This window comes from Callionymus lyra, chromosome 16 (assembly GCF_982586985.1).
Source record: "Callionymus lyra chromosome 16, fCalLyr1.hap1.1, whole genome shotgun sequence".
Classification (NCBI taxonomy): domain Eukaryota; kingdom Metazoa; phylum Chordata; class Actinopteri; order Syngnathiformes; family Callionymidae; genus Callionymus; species Callionymus lyra.
Genome location: NC_141833.1, coordinates 6,920,025 through 6,936,905, shown reverse-complemented (window position 1 = coordinate 6,936,905; position 16,881 = coordinate 6,920,025). Strand labels below are relative to the sequence as shown.

The window sequence follows — 16,881 nt, the reverse complement described above, 5'->3', positions numbered from 1 at the left end:
CGCTTCAAAAGAGACTAACACATCCGTACAATGTTTGCGTTGGTATAGTCAATACCTCAATTACTGTCTTACCAGATTTCCCTCAATGTGGTAAGAATAAAGGCAACATTTATTTCATGTTAGTTCCTGCTAGCCAACGGACATTTTTGAGATGATTGTTTATAGGTTGCGCAATTATACATTTGGTATAACCTTTTAAAATATAGTTCTTCTACAGAAATGTGAATATGCGTAACTACAAGTATCAAAAACAAAGAACCGGACTAAAATGTTCAACTTGTTCAACAAGAAAATGAAATTAAGAGCTATTATAAGTACAAAAGGTTGTGGTGGACTTCATGCATAATGGTATATTAGACATTTGCACATAAAGTAAGTAAGTCATTTATATTTGTAGAGCACTCCTCCAGACCAGGGTCACAAAGCACGTAAACAATCAAAACAATACCCGATAAAATATATACTTAAAAGGTCAAGATAACACCAAGTACAGAAAGTCTCAGAAAATCAAAAACTTTCTAAAATAATTAAGATCTTTCAATGTAAAATTAGCTAATTTATATTCAATATTCAAAATTGTTCCCAGAACCCCACTTGTGTTCTCTTCTCTTCCCGCCTTGACCCGTGGAAAAAACAATTAACCCACTGAATCACACGGTCCTGTGGCGTGTTAGACTGACAGTGTCCAACAAAGACCCATGTGCCAGTTTGCTCTGAAATCAAATTAGTCAAACAAGGAGAAATTAACCTTTTGTGGGATCCAAGGGGCTATCAGCCACCTGTAAGCCACAGGAGACAAGATGTTATTGTTGATTAGAAACACACGATAAAAAGCTGGAATCCGCTCCTGATTGGAAATCTAGCATCAGCAGAGATGAAAAGATAAAGTGCAGCACTTGTTTTGTGGGTCTTTGTTGTTGGAGGTGACACACGGAGACACAGCGGGGCTATTCAAGGGAGACATGCTTGGCCAGGTTGTGACAGACGTGTCCTTTGTGTTACAAAGATGACCAGTGCTAGGTGCCAAAGCGGGGTCTATGGAACACATGGTCCACCAGCCCCGGGGCCTTTGCCAAGCCATTGCCAAGAGGATACATACATGGTCCAGGGCGCAGGGACTTCCCACTTTACACCCCTTACAAACAGGGCGAGAAGCTTGGGCGGAGGCTCACATGAACGGCGGTGTAATCGTCCATGTCTGGTGATAGATGACTGTTCAAGCCGTGTTGCTCATCGGCGGCTGGTGCTCACAGAGGCTTGTCTCACGATGTGAGGTTGATTGTGCAGTCTATTAAGCACCGGGTCCCAGGTGGAAACGGTACTTACAGGATGGCGGAGCTTAAAATAATCTCAACAATTGATCTGGTTTTTACAAGCGATTGACTATTTTGTTGCCAGGAGACTCACGGCAGTCATTTCACTCGCTGTGACGACCAAAGTTTTTGATTTCCTTCCGATATAATTAGTCCTGGAAGATTTAGTAAACAATTTCAGTTTCACTCCCAATCTACGTCCAACAAGAAGATTCTTATCTTCTCTTTCCTGGCAGGTCTTTTTGGAAAGCTTTTATTTTCCCTTCATCTCATTGATTCTCACTTTTGGTTTGTTTAGTAAGCAATAAAAAGCCAAGAGGGTTTAAATTAACAGTTGCAAATGTTTCTTGTTTAGCTTGGAAGTAAAAAGACGATGTTCTGGGAAATATCAGTAATAAACACCCCTGACTTTGGATTCAGAACAATATTAAGAAGGCTAACAAATGGATCATTCGCCTAAATTATATTAAAAAAAAATCAATGGGAAATTTCTTTGGATTATGTATTTTTAGTCTAACAATTTAGTGTCGGACAGGGTCGTATGTCGAGAAACTTTGCCTCCAGAGGCAGTGTTGAGGATATTTAAATAATTTGGTTTACTTTATTATTAGTTACAATGCGTTTGCTTGGATTCCCTCCTATACCTCTGAATGAGAATCATTTGTATCTCCCTTTTGGAAATTAGAGAGATGTCTTATTCTTTTAAAATATGCTCAAACCCAAATGGGGAATCTTCTGCTGATCTTTTAAAATGTATATTCATCAAAAGATGTTTTTCGTCCCGTTAACTTTCATCCCTCAATACGACCACAATTTTCCGTCCCTACCCATATTTTTTGGATGTGACGTCTTTGCTTTGCCAAGTATGTCAGTATTTAAACGGCCGTTAAAAACCTTCATGACTAGGGAGGATTAAGGGAGGTTAAAGTGGTGGCCCCTGATGGGCAAATGCCAAAAGTCATTAGCCTTCTGACTTTGTGCGTCTACTTCTACTGTAGCACTGTTTCTTTTAGTTAATCCTGCGGTACCAAGACACGGCTAACGCCATCCTAGCTTGAAGTAGTACCCAGGAAAATACATCCTCACCTTTTGGGCTCACCCTTTTTACTGTTTCTATGCATGAACCAGAATTTTTATTTCATTTTTTTTGTCTTTAAGGCTTCAGTCCTCTCGCCTTTTTTTTTTCCTTGCAGTCTGTAATGGACCACCTCCTGAGGGTAACCTTGACTTCAGCACCTTGCAAATCTCAGCCTAATCTCAGATACATTCTACGGCAACCCACTCAGTTTGCCACACGCTACGCCACACAGTACCGACGAAAAAAAAATCAATATCTTGCATGATGGATGCGCTGACGTAAGGAGAGATTCCACGTTTTCCTCGCAGCGTGCCGTTTTTTTTTTTGTTTTTTTTTGTCGACTGAGCTGATAACGGTCGTGACAAATATCCATAAACTCTCCGATGAATGCATTAACAAGTCGAGCAGCCGTTGAAGAAACAAACAAGCGTTTGATCTCCAACAAAACGGGAGGAAACTGGAGCGATCCACAAGCATAGGTGGTTGCCTGTCATCCCCCAGCGTCGGAGAGTTGCCGGAGTAAAGAGTGATGTTTGCTAACTGTGACCCAAATCATAAGAGACAGTGGGATCTGCTCCGACACAGAGCACATGCAAGAGTCTGGGTGACCTAGATAGTGTATCGGTAAAGCAGCTGTATCTCATTTTGAATCGCTCTTCGGTTCGAGCACGATGAGGCGCATCTCCGATCGGAGCATAATGAAAATTACGACCCTGATGTGATGCTTTGCGGCGAGGAAAACGCCTTCACCGTCCCTTACGCTCAACCGGTCGGACGCAGATGTATTGCCGTCCACATATCACCATCCAGGTGACCTTCCGTGTTTGCAAGGTGGTCGGCACCCGAAGGCAGGTCGTGGTGATGAAGGTGTAATGACCCGAGAAGAAAAGTTCATGAAAGCAGGAGTTTGATTTACCTTTGTCTGCAATGAGGTATTTTACTGGAAAACAACTGGAGAGGATTACTCACCCCGACGGTTTTCATTGGTCAAAAAAAAAAAATCTGTTTTGTCAGTGCGTTTGTTTTTTTAGTAGGATTATACAGCCTCATTTTTCTTTAAGGTCAATCAAGGATTTGTATTTGGCAACACACACGTCTGGAGCGATGTTGTTGGTTGAGTGCTAACATTCTACCAGAAAAGATGTTTCTTTTTTGACTTCTTCATTGAGTTTGTTACAAAAGGTAGACCGGGGTTAAAAATCTGGGCAAGCAAATCTGTGGTTGGCATGAGAATATGTTTCAATAAAACAGTGAATTAACTAGTTTTTTATTTTCGTTGCCAAAGAGCGGGCGTCTCGGCAGTAACTCCAGGCAACCAGCCGTCGTATTTGGTTTAACTACTCCCTGCAAAATTCACCGCTAGTACCACTGCAAGACCTTGGCGCCACGTTTTATGCTAGAGGGGGGCTTTAGCCCCAAGTAGTCGATTCCACCGGTAAATCCATTTCCTGCATCTTCAAATTTGTTGCCCAGGGCAAAATATCACTCACAACCCTGCCATTCATTTTCTGGAATCAGAATTATTTTCATGTCTATTAACCGTGCAGGATTCCTCCACTTGGGAACTTGGGAGCGAAAGTTACACTTAAACTGTTAAAACAGTGCAGATTAAGAAATAAAAGTGTGTTCCAGGCTGTTGTTCCTAAGCTTTGGAACGATCTTCCTCTTTCTCTGAGCTTGATGGATCTACTGACTCCTTCAAGAAACATCTTGAGACACTTTTATTCGTGCAGGTTTTTTCTTGATTCTCTGAGACTGTGTTTGTCTCGGTGTTGTCTTGACCTTTTAAGCATCTATTTTATCGGGTATTGTTTTGATTGTTTAAGCGCTTTGTGACCCTGGTCTAGAAAAGCGCTCTACAAATATTACTTACCTACTTACCTACTCATAAAAGTTTGTGTTCAACCAAGGGGAAGAAACTGTTGTTATTGCGTGAGGTTCTAGTTCCAGGTTGATTCAAGTCTAGGGCCAAATGCTTTGTTTTTTGTTCACAGCAGGGATTCTACCATACAAAACCCCTTCACCCCCCCACCTTATTTTTGTAAAGGTCGCCACAAGGCAGATTAATCCGGGGTGCAGGAATAATTAGAGAATCGATGAGTAGTGACAAATGACCCAGAAAAAAAAAGAGGGGTCTAAAGTAATCCAGGATGAATGTGTGCTACAAGTGCAAGACGGAAGACGATGTCGAGAATAAACACAATTAGCTGATCTTGTGTGCGGAGGAAGGAAAACAGCAAAAAACATGAGGTCATTAGCCGAGGTACGATTTATCAGAGGGAAGTGAGGGTCGGTGGGTACCCTGGAGTCATTGTGTAACATACGGGTGACGATGTAATGTCCACATAAAACCAGATATTCCAATTTGAAAAAGCTTGTGAAACGATAAATATAGCAGGGAAAACAAGAGTTTGTATCAAGACGACATGTGAGCGAACCGCAGATGTGCCATTTTTTTCTGATCAATAACCCCCGTCTTCTTCTTTTTTCGCAGGGTTGAGCATCCGTGATGGGCTGTTGGGCAGCATCTGAAGTACTCCACCAAAGCACAACATCTACTCCCGACGCACTGTGAAGAACAATATTTGATTCAATCGATGTCCCTGCCTCCCCTGAGGGGGATTAGTCCTGAGCCATAGGTGGACCTTCAGCAAAGAGCAACAGAGTACCAACGCCATGCTTGACCTTCACGGAGTGATACACAAGTACACTTGAGAAGATGTCAGATCTGCTCTCGTGAGGATCTCCCAGCCCGTGTCTTATTGAGCACTACTTCAAAAACAATGGTTCCAGTGATGACTGAATTATAAATGCTGGATCTTTAATCGCAGAAGGAGAGCCGAGACTTCTCATCATGCATTTGAAAGGGCTTTCAGAGGGACTGTGAGAAAGAGCAGTGGGCGGGATTTGGACACTTGGATTTTTTTTGGGGGGACGGAATAGCTAGTGTGCCGCTGACCAATGGTGGATCTGCTGTGAGCGGGACGAGGGACTCATTAGTGGAGGATGTCAGCGGAGGCCGAGATCCAACCGGGTGTCAAAACCAGCCAGCGCCGGGAGTCCAGGAGGATCAAAGGTAAAGTGCCTTAAAAACTGTTTTTCAGTGAAGTTATTACTTCGATAGAAAGTCACTTTGCCTTTTCCTTTTGCCTGTATTCAGCCGGTCCTTAGTCCTTCAGTGTCAAAATTATTGGATTTTAACTATTTCTGCTGTTTAAATTAACTAACTTTTAACTAATTAAAAAAGATCTTATTGTATGCATTTGTTGAACTCTCTATACTTTATTTAAAGACAAGGATAATAGTACATCAAATCCTACTTTTCAATTTCTTCATTCCATCTCTTCAACTTACTTTATTTTATTTTTAACCCCCAAGTTTTAATGTGTGTTTCTATTTTTGCTTTTCCTTTTTTATTGTTTATTATTTTTATCAAATAATGACAATTAATTGGGTAATTCATGGTTGTTGCCGAAATTCCCTTTTTGAAATATTTTATTTTAATAATTATATTTAAAGAATTACTGACAAAAAGGGCAATTTTGGGTTGAATAAATTGAATTGTTTTATTTCACTGGAAAGCTTTTTATGTCTAATACACAAAAAGCAACAACTTTGGGTCAGTTAAAATAAAAGAATTTTAATTGATGGCCCAACTAATATAAAGCCCTGCTCTAGATCATCTGTGGGTCTTTCTCCTTGTTTCTTGAAATACACTGACGCTGGTTCTGTCTAAATGTCAGATGAAATTGGTTTCAGCACCTGGTGACCTCAGCCACCGACCACTAGGGGACGACTGAAGGAATTAAGTTTGACGCCACTGTGTCTAATGGCAGATGCTACTGAACAAAGCTACCTGACACAAGTTATTTCTAAAGCAAGTTTCCGAAGACCTTCAGTAAGCCCACCCCGTAGTATTTATATCATCTAGGTTTTGGGAGGACACTATTCTACGGAAGGTTTCCCACACAACTTGATATGATGATAGTTAGCCAGGGTTTTTAAGCTTGTAGCATATACATTATTATTATTATTTTTTATCATATTATAAATAGAAAATCATTTTTTAAATGTATGAAGTTCTCTGTGAACGAGAGGCTACATAATCACAGCCCATTATGACGTAATAATGGCTTCACTCCTCCTCCATTCAGCTGTAATCACCCCCCTATTTGTTTATACAACGAGTCCCTTGGAGGTGGAGACTTCCTGTATTGATGACGCTTTGTAACATACCTCGATGCTTGACCAATCACAGCAGAGTCGGTGTGGTTATGGTAAACAGAATTTTACCTTTTATGGCAAAACAGGGGTCCCCTACCTTTTTTTGCACAGTGGGCCGGTTTAATAATAGATTTGTATTCACTGACCTTTATATAAAACATTTTTCCACTAGTTTATAGGTTTATTTTTTGAGTGAACTTGACGTGTCACAGGCTAATGTTACTTTAGAGAAAATACCATAGTTTTTCAAAGTAAAACGCCTATAAGACGATAATATTCAAAAGATCAGAAATTATATAAATCAATTTTACTTTCTCTGTGGCCCGGTATTAAATGCCTCATGAACCAGTACTGGTCCCTGGTTCAAAGAAAAAAAGGAATGATTTATTTACGTTGGGAAATATTAAGTTCCATAGAATAGGGACCCACTAAAAAATACACTGCGATGACATAAAGAAATTCATAGGAAGCTTCATCCAGATCGTAGACTCCAGAATGAAATGAGACACAAGCGAGTTTCTGCTTCTTACTCGAGGAGCCAATGTTTGGGGAATCATTGAAGGCACCGAGTGAAGAAGCACCTCGACACGCTCGCCCAGAGGCTTCCCATCTCATCTCCTGTTGTAGTAACAGCTATTCTCTGCAGCCCCGGGGTTTTTGGTAGTGGCATGATTTAGGTGTCATGGACAGGGTAATTCACACCCTGTCGCTTTGATATACAACATAAGTGATGTAATCGCACGAGGCATTTCCACGAAGTGTTTCGCTAGGAGATTGAAATGGGATTGAACTGGCTGAGAGAGTGCTGGAAAAAGAAATCTGATTCAAGTGGACTGTGGGGAGAAGAGGAGGCTTTCTCATTTGCTGTGGCACTCTTCAAGATCTCTTTTACAAATTTCGCCTTCCACGTAAAAAAAAAAAAAAAAAAAGCCACTCCAGCTCGTCCAGTAAATCTGGGTTCTTGTAACGAGGCCGTCTGCTCGGGGTCCTCTGCGGCCGTCTCGGCGCGTCCGTCGGCACGCTCGGATAAATGGCGACGCTGGAGCAGCGCCCATCGATTTAAGCTAAGTGGAAGTGGGGGGGTCTGTGGAAATCAGGGGGGGGGGTGGGTATTACACGTGTGGCCACGCCGCTCATCAAAAGGGGGGCGACCGGCATGTTCCGACTCCAGCATGTTAATCACTCGGGCTTCAGGGACCGCCCGCCACAATCAGCAAAGATGCTATTTTAGGGCCATATAAATGGAAATGGGTCGACGTAAATGGATGCCGTCAGACGTCTCCGAGGGTAGTTGTCAGGTGAAGGACGTGAGCAAGGATCCAGGTAATCACACACATAAAGCTGGAGATGGGTTTTTTCAAGGCGGCGAGGCTGAATTAATGGTTTGGTCGACTTGTGTGTGTTTTTTAAACAAGTCTGAACAAGGTCAAATCAACTTCAACACTTCCTTATGGGCTGAATAAGGTCGCGATCGTATTCCAGAAGCAGAAGTAAAAACTGTGTTAATATTTGCACATCTACGCAAAAGTAAAGTCGATGTCGAAAATAATGTTTAATTTACTTGAAATTTGATTGAATACATATCCGACCTAATTTAATATGAGCATTAGCCTAAAATGAAACATTATTTATAATATTTACTTGACCCTTGGCCATCTCTTAACAATAAATAGTTAAAACATTATAAGAGTAAATTTCCAAAACTATCTAGTCAATGTGTGTTTGTTCCTGGGGAGTGAGGCACCAATGACGATACAAATATTTAAAGTGATAGTTCACCAAAAAAATCCAAACTTCATTCATTTTCTACTCGCCCTCATGTCGACTAATTGTTAGGACTATTTTCAGAGACATCCGTTTCTCCGAGACAAAGGCAAAAATGTCAGTCAATTTTAATGTAGTGACTGGCGTCTAGTGGACGAACTTCCTCCAAAAAGACACTTAAAAACCTCCATAAATCTCCATAGTGCTTGTCTACAGAGTAGACAGTAGATAAGTTTAGTTTGAGTAGTTTATTCGTAGTACTTCCTGTTAATATTGCTTGTTATTCTTTAAACATCTACCACAAACAAGATATAAAAATAAAGACTCATTTAAATTTCTAAGGCTTCAATACAAGTTGGACGTTAAAGACGAGCACTATGGTAGTATTTGGATGTCTCAGTCAATACAACAAAATAAACATACATTTTTGTGTTTAACTCTGAAAAGGAACCGATTAATCTGAAAATAATCCCAACACTTGGTCGACAGGATGGCGAGTACAAAATGAGCCAAGTTTGAATTTTTGGGAGAACAAGCATTTTAAGTTTTATTTCGACATTCCAGTGATTAAATACTATATTTTACATTCTAGATTCCCGACGTATTTTCGGCCATACCACCGTACACATTTCAGGGATTCAGTATATTGTGTTTTTCTTTTCTTATATTAGAAAAGAATCCAAATCATCTTTCTTTCTTGTTTTGATCTAGAAAACGACCTCTTTATCTGTCTCCGGCTGTTGTGTTGTGTCAGATCATACTTTTTAGTATACTGGGCTCTGATTGGCTCAACCAAAAACTATCACCAAGCTGCCTTTAAATTAGTGATGCCACCTTCTTCATTTGGTCTAAATTTTTAATTTCGTCTCTCCTTAGTGTTCTTGAACTGAACATAAGTGACAGAAGACGATTCCAACCATCATGAAGACCATGAAACTCCTAAACACCTTAAACAAAGGGCTTTGGAAAAGGCCTGGAATGATGTATAAATGAGATAGAATTATAATAAGATGAATAATTTTGGCTTGTAAACAGGTATTTAAAAAGTATCAGGACAGAAAAATAACTTTGAGGACCTGAGAGTTCAAAGACATTAAAAAATGACCTCAACCAACACTTTTTTCTACCGTTCGGTCAATGTTTCATGACGCATATTGACAACAAACACGGATATAATCGTTACTAATTAACACCTCGATCTCACGTTATCACAGTCGGCGTTCCGTCCACGGCGGCCGTGTCGCCCTCCATTAACTCTCCGACTGTTCAAACCAAATCCTCTCAGCGACGGCGGGATGTGAACCCAACGGCGTCCCGGGGAACACGTGCTGCTGTTTGCAAATGTGTGTCAGTGTGTTTCGCGGCGGCTTACGAGAGTCACTCTGCGCACAGGAGCCGGAGACAGATGGCGTGGACAGATTTGTCTTCCGCAGACATCTCTGAAGCTTAAAACGTACAGCATGGTCTTTCTGGCCGACCCTCGTTTTTTGTGGATACTTGCATATGCAGATTACTGAAATGATAATATGGAAGTTTGCCAAATTTGACATTCTTTTTATTTTATTTTTATTTTCAGGATATTTTGTCATTAACATTAGTTTACAGTTAATGTGGGATTTATATAAACTTAACTTTACAATTTATGTTTTGCAAACCTCTTACACTTACGTTTCAAATTGTACGATTGTTACTTATAGTGTAGTAGTTGGATTTTTTTGGAATTCCTTTATGATTGGCAAACACAATGTAAGTTTTGATTTGAATCTAGGAAGGTTTAAAAAAATATAATTGTTTTACTTTTATGGCTTCTCACTGCTGTTGCTCACATGCAGCCTACGGTATTTTTTAATTTAACATTAACATTTTTCTAAAAATAAGTCAATAAATAGGTCTACTATTACATGATTCTAGTGAGAAAATGCTGTTTTTATTGTGTATTTCAATCTAATTTTGACATAAACATTCGTTTTTTTGCAACCGAGAGTTACTTCAAGGGCACCATTAGTTTTGTAAACACTTCTGAATTAACTTGATTTACATCATTAGGCATGAACAGTTATATTAATTGTTCAATTACATTATTGATTTTTCGACAATTACCAATAGGGAAGTATAAAGGAAACACGAAACAAGATTTGTATTATATATAAAATGTTTTTTGAACAGGCCAATGGTAGGTCACTTCTTGGATGTCTGTGGCCTGTGTTGGTGAGTCCTGGTTTACAGTAAACATCTTACATTTGCGTTTTAAATTGTACAATTGTTGCTGGTAGTGCAGTGGTTAAAGTGGTGCTTATAGTGAGGAAATACATTTTTGAATTCTTTTGAGATTGACCAATTTATATCTTAAATAGTTGATGTTTTTGATTAGATTCAGTGTGTTTATGAAGTCCTTCACGGAGATACATTTTTTATAGTTTCAAGTATGGATTGAAGTGGTAATTATTACTCTTATCTGCTCTAACATTAAAAAAAATTACATTAAGAAAGATGTATTTACGTTGCCAGATATTTTTGGCAGGTCATGTGTCTTATATTACGTTCAAATCTCTGAATGTATTGTGATGTTAAAATGCTTTATATATATAAATATAGCTATACCTGAGTCACTACCATCGCAGAGCCCTTAGAAAATGGTTATGTCTTTCTCACGCACATGGATTCTAAAGAGAGGCAATGATTATTTAATTTGAATTAAATATGAAAGATGATCAGTTGATCAAGTGATTATTTGAAATGTGTGTTAAATCTAAATGATCTATGACAGTAAAGTTGTCATAGCCTCACATGATAAATGATGATTTAATGTGTTTGGTAAAGAAAGACTTCATTAACCGGCGTGTTGCAAACACACTGATCGATGGCTGTGTGCTGTGTGTGTGTGTGTGTGTGTGTCTGTGTGTGTGTGTGTGTGTGTGTGAGTGTGTGTGTGTGTGTGTGGGTGAGCTGCTGGCAGACAGTCACGGCGAGATGAGAGGACACACACTCCAAAAAGGTAATAGGTTAAGCTCATATGATGACAAGATCCCCAACAAAAAGTCCATGGCTGCCAAGTGAGTATATCTGGAGGGGCACTTCTGACTCTCCATCTGTTGCCATCTGTCCCTTCACTGTCCCCATTCTAGGTTGCTCGGGAAAAAAATCTAAAGCTGTGAGCGCCTCGGCATGAAACACGGTATCGTGGTAATTGTTCGTCTCCATAGCGGGGGATTTTTACAGTCTCCGTCAGGGAAATCATCAGGTTCGTTGTAAAGGTGAAAGGGCTTTGTTTACCCCCAGACCTTTCTAGACAAAAGTCTCCCAGGATTCCCGAAAAAAATGGCAGCCATGTGTTGCTATGTTTGGATGCGCCCAGATGCAGACTAACAGCCCGACAATACTGCAGGCCAGTTCCTGTCAGACCCATTTCGGGAGCTCTGGACTCAAGAGACGGACCGTTCGACCCTGTGTAATTGTAAATCCCGGACAGCCAGAGGAGATTGTGTCACTCCTCTTTACAACCCACACCTTCCCTTCCCCTCTCTTGGCGTGTAGCTACATGAAACGTCCTGCCTCGCAGCCTTTTTAGTCTTCAAATACGGCAGCGGCTTTCTTGATCTGAACCCAGAGCACGCGGCACCCGAGCCGATGCCGCCGTGTCAGGATTCTCGTCGGGCATGCAAAGGCCCTCTACGTTGTCTATCTCTATGATGTGTGAACCTCAAAATCTGTGCTGAAGTGTTAAAGTGTTAAGACTCCAATGGCGGAGAACGTCTGGTTAAAGCTTTTCGGAGGGAGCGCTGCCGAATTACACCAGTCGTGTTTTTGAGCTGGAGGAGCCTGGTTTTATGTTGCGTTTAAAAAAAAAAGGGGTTTCGTGAGTCGGTGATATCTGAGGGGAATACTTGATACACTGGGATTAGACTCAGATCCAGGGACGAGGCTGGAGTCGCTTCTGAGAATTTATCGCCACACAATTCCACAGTGTACTCTTCAGAGTTGAATCATCATTCATGGTTGCAATAAGGTATTTTTTTAATCCACCAATATCACTCACCAATGTCTGTGGTTTAAATCTGTTTAAGTTTTTAGTCGTTAGGATGCAACATCACAGTACCAAAACTATTTAAAGGAAACTGATTGAAGGATATTGTCATTGCTAGAATCAAGACTTACCATGGACTCGATTGAAAAGTGGTTATTTTGCTGTGGAAAATAAAACCTTCCGAGGACAAACGACTTGTTTACCATGAATTCCACTGAAATAACATTGACTTCGATTAAATCAGTTGAGGTACTAATGTCTTTATATCGATATAAAGGATCATTCAGCCAGGAAACCAGTGATAAACGTAAAGTATATCCATCGTTTTAATCTCGAAGAAAATCCCACTTGATTTACCTGACACAATAGACGACAAGTTTTATATTTTTTAAGGTCCAGAGTCACCAACTTAAGACACCTGGACAGGTGATTAGGAATTACTTAAGAGTCAGAGCTTTTAACCTCATTCATTTTCTAGTTATAATTTCTAGGTATTATGTTTCAATCAAAGCTGGACCTACACAAATGTCAGTTCTGGGACATGAAAAGTAGGATTGAGTGAATTTATGACGCTATCTGGACATAGAAAATTACTTCCGCTGCCGAAAACTACGACAGCTTTCGGTATGTTATTTTCACCTTTCAAGAGGTTACAGTATATCATAGTCCCTGTTTCCCTTTTTTAACATAATTCCTCAGATTGCAATGAAATTTTCAGAACATATAAATAAAACGTAAAAAAAATATTTGAAACCTGAATCTGTTTTGTACAAGCAACGTTTACGTGAATTCCACCTGTGCTATTGCTATCAGTGATATTCCAAAACATCCTAATATGGGTTCATCAATAAATACTAACCACCAACAGTATAAGAAAGTTATGCATTTGAAAGTTCTGTCTTGCAAAGGAGAAATATATCACATGAACAACTCTAACGTATAGTCTTATCTTGCAAGACACCAGTGAAAACACAGATACTTTACATTGTATCGTGACCCAGTTAAAGTGATTCGTATCATGTGGTTCCTGCAAATACTCACCTGTATTTCCACCTGTTAATCGTCACATACGAAGTATGGGTCTTTTTTTTTCAAGGGAAGGGATAGAATTGAATAAACCTTCAGATAAGCTTTAATATCTTATGAACTATTGATAGAACTTTTTGCCTAAGCATTGATATACAGTATATGTTCAAGGATGTTGATGTAACTGTTGCCCTTTGTCTGTCTGTTAGCAACATTTAAAAACATTGTAGTTTTATTTTCTTAAAATGTTGCTCAGTAGATCCGGGATTGAAGATTGCATGTTAACATTTTTTTCGACTGACCATCAGGATCCACAAATCTGTTGAAGGTTTTGCCGGGTTCACTTTGGTGAGAGCAGATAGCGTCAAGCAACTCTTCTTCGACTACTCTTCTATGCAAAATACTGCTATAATTGATGTTGCAAATACTGAAAAAAAAGACCTTGAAATATTTAGACAAAGGGACAATAATGTTGTGTAACAAATATTGTAATGTGGGTGAATATGAGCGACTAACAAGAGGTCTGTCTTTTATCAGGAATATTTTAATGAATAATGTATGTCTGTAAAAAGTTGTGTTACTCCTTGATTAACGAAAGATACCTTTAAAGGGTTAGTCGACTAAAATTATTGAATATATATGAGAAACTGGTTCCAAAATTTCAATAGAAGATGGATGTTACAGATGAGCCGTGTGGAGGTATTTGGATGATTTTTTTGGGGGCAAGGAGGAAGTAAAAATTGAGCACTGTTCACGCCCGTCATGCAGACTTACATTTCTGCCTGTGAACCCAAAAAGAGACGGATTACTCTGAAAATAATCCCAACCCTTAGTCGACATGAGGGCGAGTCGTAAAAAATTTAAATTTCGGGGCGAACTATCCCTTTAAGTCTTAAAAAATATTCCGTGTACATGCTTCACAGTATCAGTGCCCAAGAGTCAAGATCCTTTGGCTTTGAAACAAGTCAGAATTAGACAAGATTTGACGTCCACATGCTGCGAGACTTTAATGACTTTAGCATCAGAAGACCCTTCCCCCCTCCTCATGAATAAGTGAGCGAGCGTTCGTACACAAGACAAGCATTGATGCTTTTTTTTTTTTCCCGTTCAATCCGGTTAATGCCTCCTCAAAAAAATGTGCATTTCCTTTTTTTTTTTCAACGTCTCATAAGTCAGGACAGGATTCGATTAGTGATGTAATGAATGAAGCTGGGAAAAGTGTTGCCGAGTGGAATAAGCTCATTTTTAGGGGGGAGTACGGTCTATGAACTGTGCCTGGCAACCTCCATTAAACCATGTGCCGCACAAAGCTTAGCCAGCCACTTAAATGAGCCGTAAACTGATGCGTGGAACGCGCCGCTGACCTAGAATTGAACGTGTAAAGAGCCTGAAAACTGTAAAAATTCTCCAAGGTGCTGGTAACCTTCATTTTTTAATAAAAAACAAAAAAAAAAGGTTTTGTGTCTTCTGTGTAAATGTGGGAGTTTGCGGTTGCGTGGGTAATATGGGGGTGGGTTTATATACGCCGTAGAAACCGGCGCCCCCCGGCTCTCAAAACAATTCTACACCAAATGAGAAAGGTATCAGTGTCAAGGTGGTTCTTTGGGCCGATGCACAGCGTGATGGAATTATCCGGGGGAGGGTTTGGGGGAGGGATAGCCGAAGGGGTGTTGGGGTGGGGGGCATCCAGACACATGCTCCCCACCACCCAGCCACCGCCCGACATCCATCACCCAGGGAGGGCAGCGTGGATAGCGAGGGAGCGCTGGACCGAGATGATTCCCCCCCCCCACACCCCCATAGCTGCCATTGAAGCGTTGAACCACCAGCTTCAGCACCCATGGGACCCCCCGAGTTCAGACCCCCCACCCCCCATCAATTCAGTCCCTCATTTACTCCTAATTAAGTTCCAGGCTTATGTCATGTTAGTATAACTAAAGATTTTGTGTGCACTTGGTGATCTTAATGGTTCGTTGACAGTGATTTACGACTTCTCAGCTAATATATAAATTAACCTGTTTAAACTGTGTAATCTAAGTGACACCGAGGGGGGAAATAACCCCAACATTTATGTGGACGATCACTCGACTAATTGGATAATCAATTGTTCAGTGGATAGATTTCGGTGCCTGGTTTCAACAGGGATTGACTTTTCACCCAGAGGCCCATCAACCCACCAAGATTGATTTTTGAAAATGCTCCATTATATCCTTTATTGAAAACAAAAAAGAACCTCTATCCTCCCTTGGACCTCCAGCAGAGGACCTTTTTAGTGGTCCCCGAACTGCCTGATTAAAACTAAACCCCAGACAACATTATAAAAACACAGTATTACTATTGTAAGGGAAACAAAATACGTAATTTTTGTAGGTATATTGTACAATATGTATATACTATACAGATGTGTATATATATTTGGAAAACATTTCCAAAAGAAAATAAAATAAAATGTTTGTAAATCTCTATTATATATATATTTCCAACATGTACAAATAAAAATATACATGTGTCAAAAAGCTCAGGGGCCAAAGCAAGAATAGTTGGCCCTGAAGAATATTTTAACATTTTCACACAAACAGTTTATTGTTTAAGTTTTGCAGGACTGACATTTCAAAGGAAGTAAAAAAATTAAAAGAAATCATCATGATCATGGGAAACAATTATAAATATGTTGGAAACAATGTGACTTCTGTAAGTATTTCGAAAATAGAGTTGACTCTTTTTTAGATTAACATTTCAGTTTAATACATTTATTTCATACTTTAATCAATATAAATAAAAATTCATCAGCCAACAATACGCTGTGATATAAATGTATATTATCTGGTTGTGTTTGAACCACGTGTTGATATCTTTAAACCACAAATATGAGTAGAAATGATGTTATGGACTTAAAAGGGATATTGAAAAACAAATGTTAAAGAAAATGAGCGGAACATATACAACAATCTGAGAAATAATGGAGGTTAAATGAAACATTCATTATTCTTTTGGTTAATTAGTGATGCTGTTAAAAAAGTGATCAATTGACACAGTTGCTTTTTTATTAAAGGTTATGCTTAAGTTTCACTTCTCAAACGAGGTCACGTCACAATTTTTGTCGAATATATTCTCATTTATCGCCGCTCTACAAATGATTACCACTGAGAGTTGAAGTTCAATATTGCTGCACAGTTTGCTGCTGGTTCCCTTGAATCAAATATTCATGATCCCGTCAATAATGGAATTTTTATTTCACAAGAAATCACTTCCTTTTTATGTTTTCTTCGTCTTTCTCCTCATGACTTGTGTTCCTTTTTGCGGGTGCAGGTCAGGACAGGACCGAGGGCGGGCTCATCAAACGCTTCCGTGGCGATGGCATGCGATACAAGGCCAAGCTGATCGGGATCGACGAGGTGACGTCGGCGCGAGGGGACAAGCTGTGCCAGGACTCCATGATGAAGCTGAAGGTA

The 16,881-nt window shown here is 39.8% G+C and overlaps 1 protein-coding gene across 1 annotated transcript in view; it reads left to right on the top strand.

Moving 5' to 3' along the window:
• Window positions 1-16,881, top strand: part of LOC148063396 (uncharacterized) — a 72,625-nt gene that overhangs the window by 18,181 nt on the left and 37,563 nt on the right. Inside the window, exons 2-3 of the mRNA XM_087811759.1 lie at window positions 4,886-5,467; window positions 16,739-16,878. Of these exons, the coding sequence (XP_087667885.1) occupies window positions 5,398-5,467; window positions 16,739-16,878 (210 nt within the window). The 5' untranslated portion in view covers window positions 4,886-5,397. The remainder of the gene's footprint in view (window positions 1-4,885; window positions 5,468-16,738; window positions 16,879-16,881) is intronic.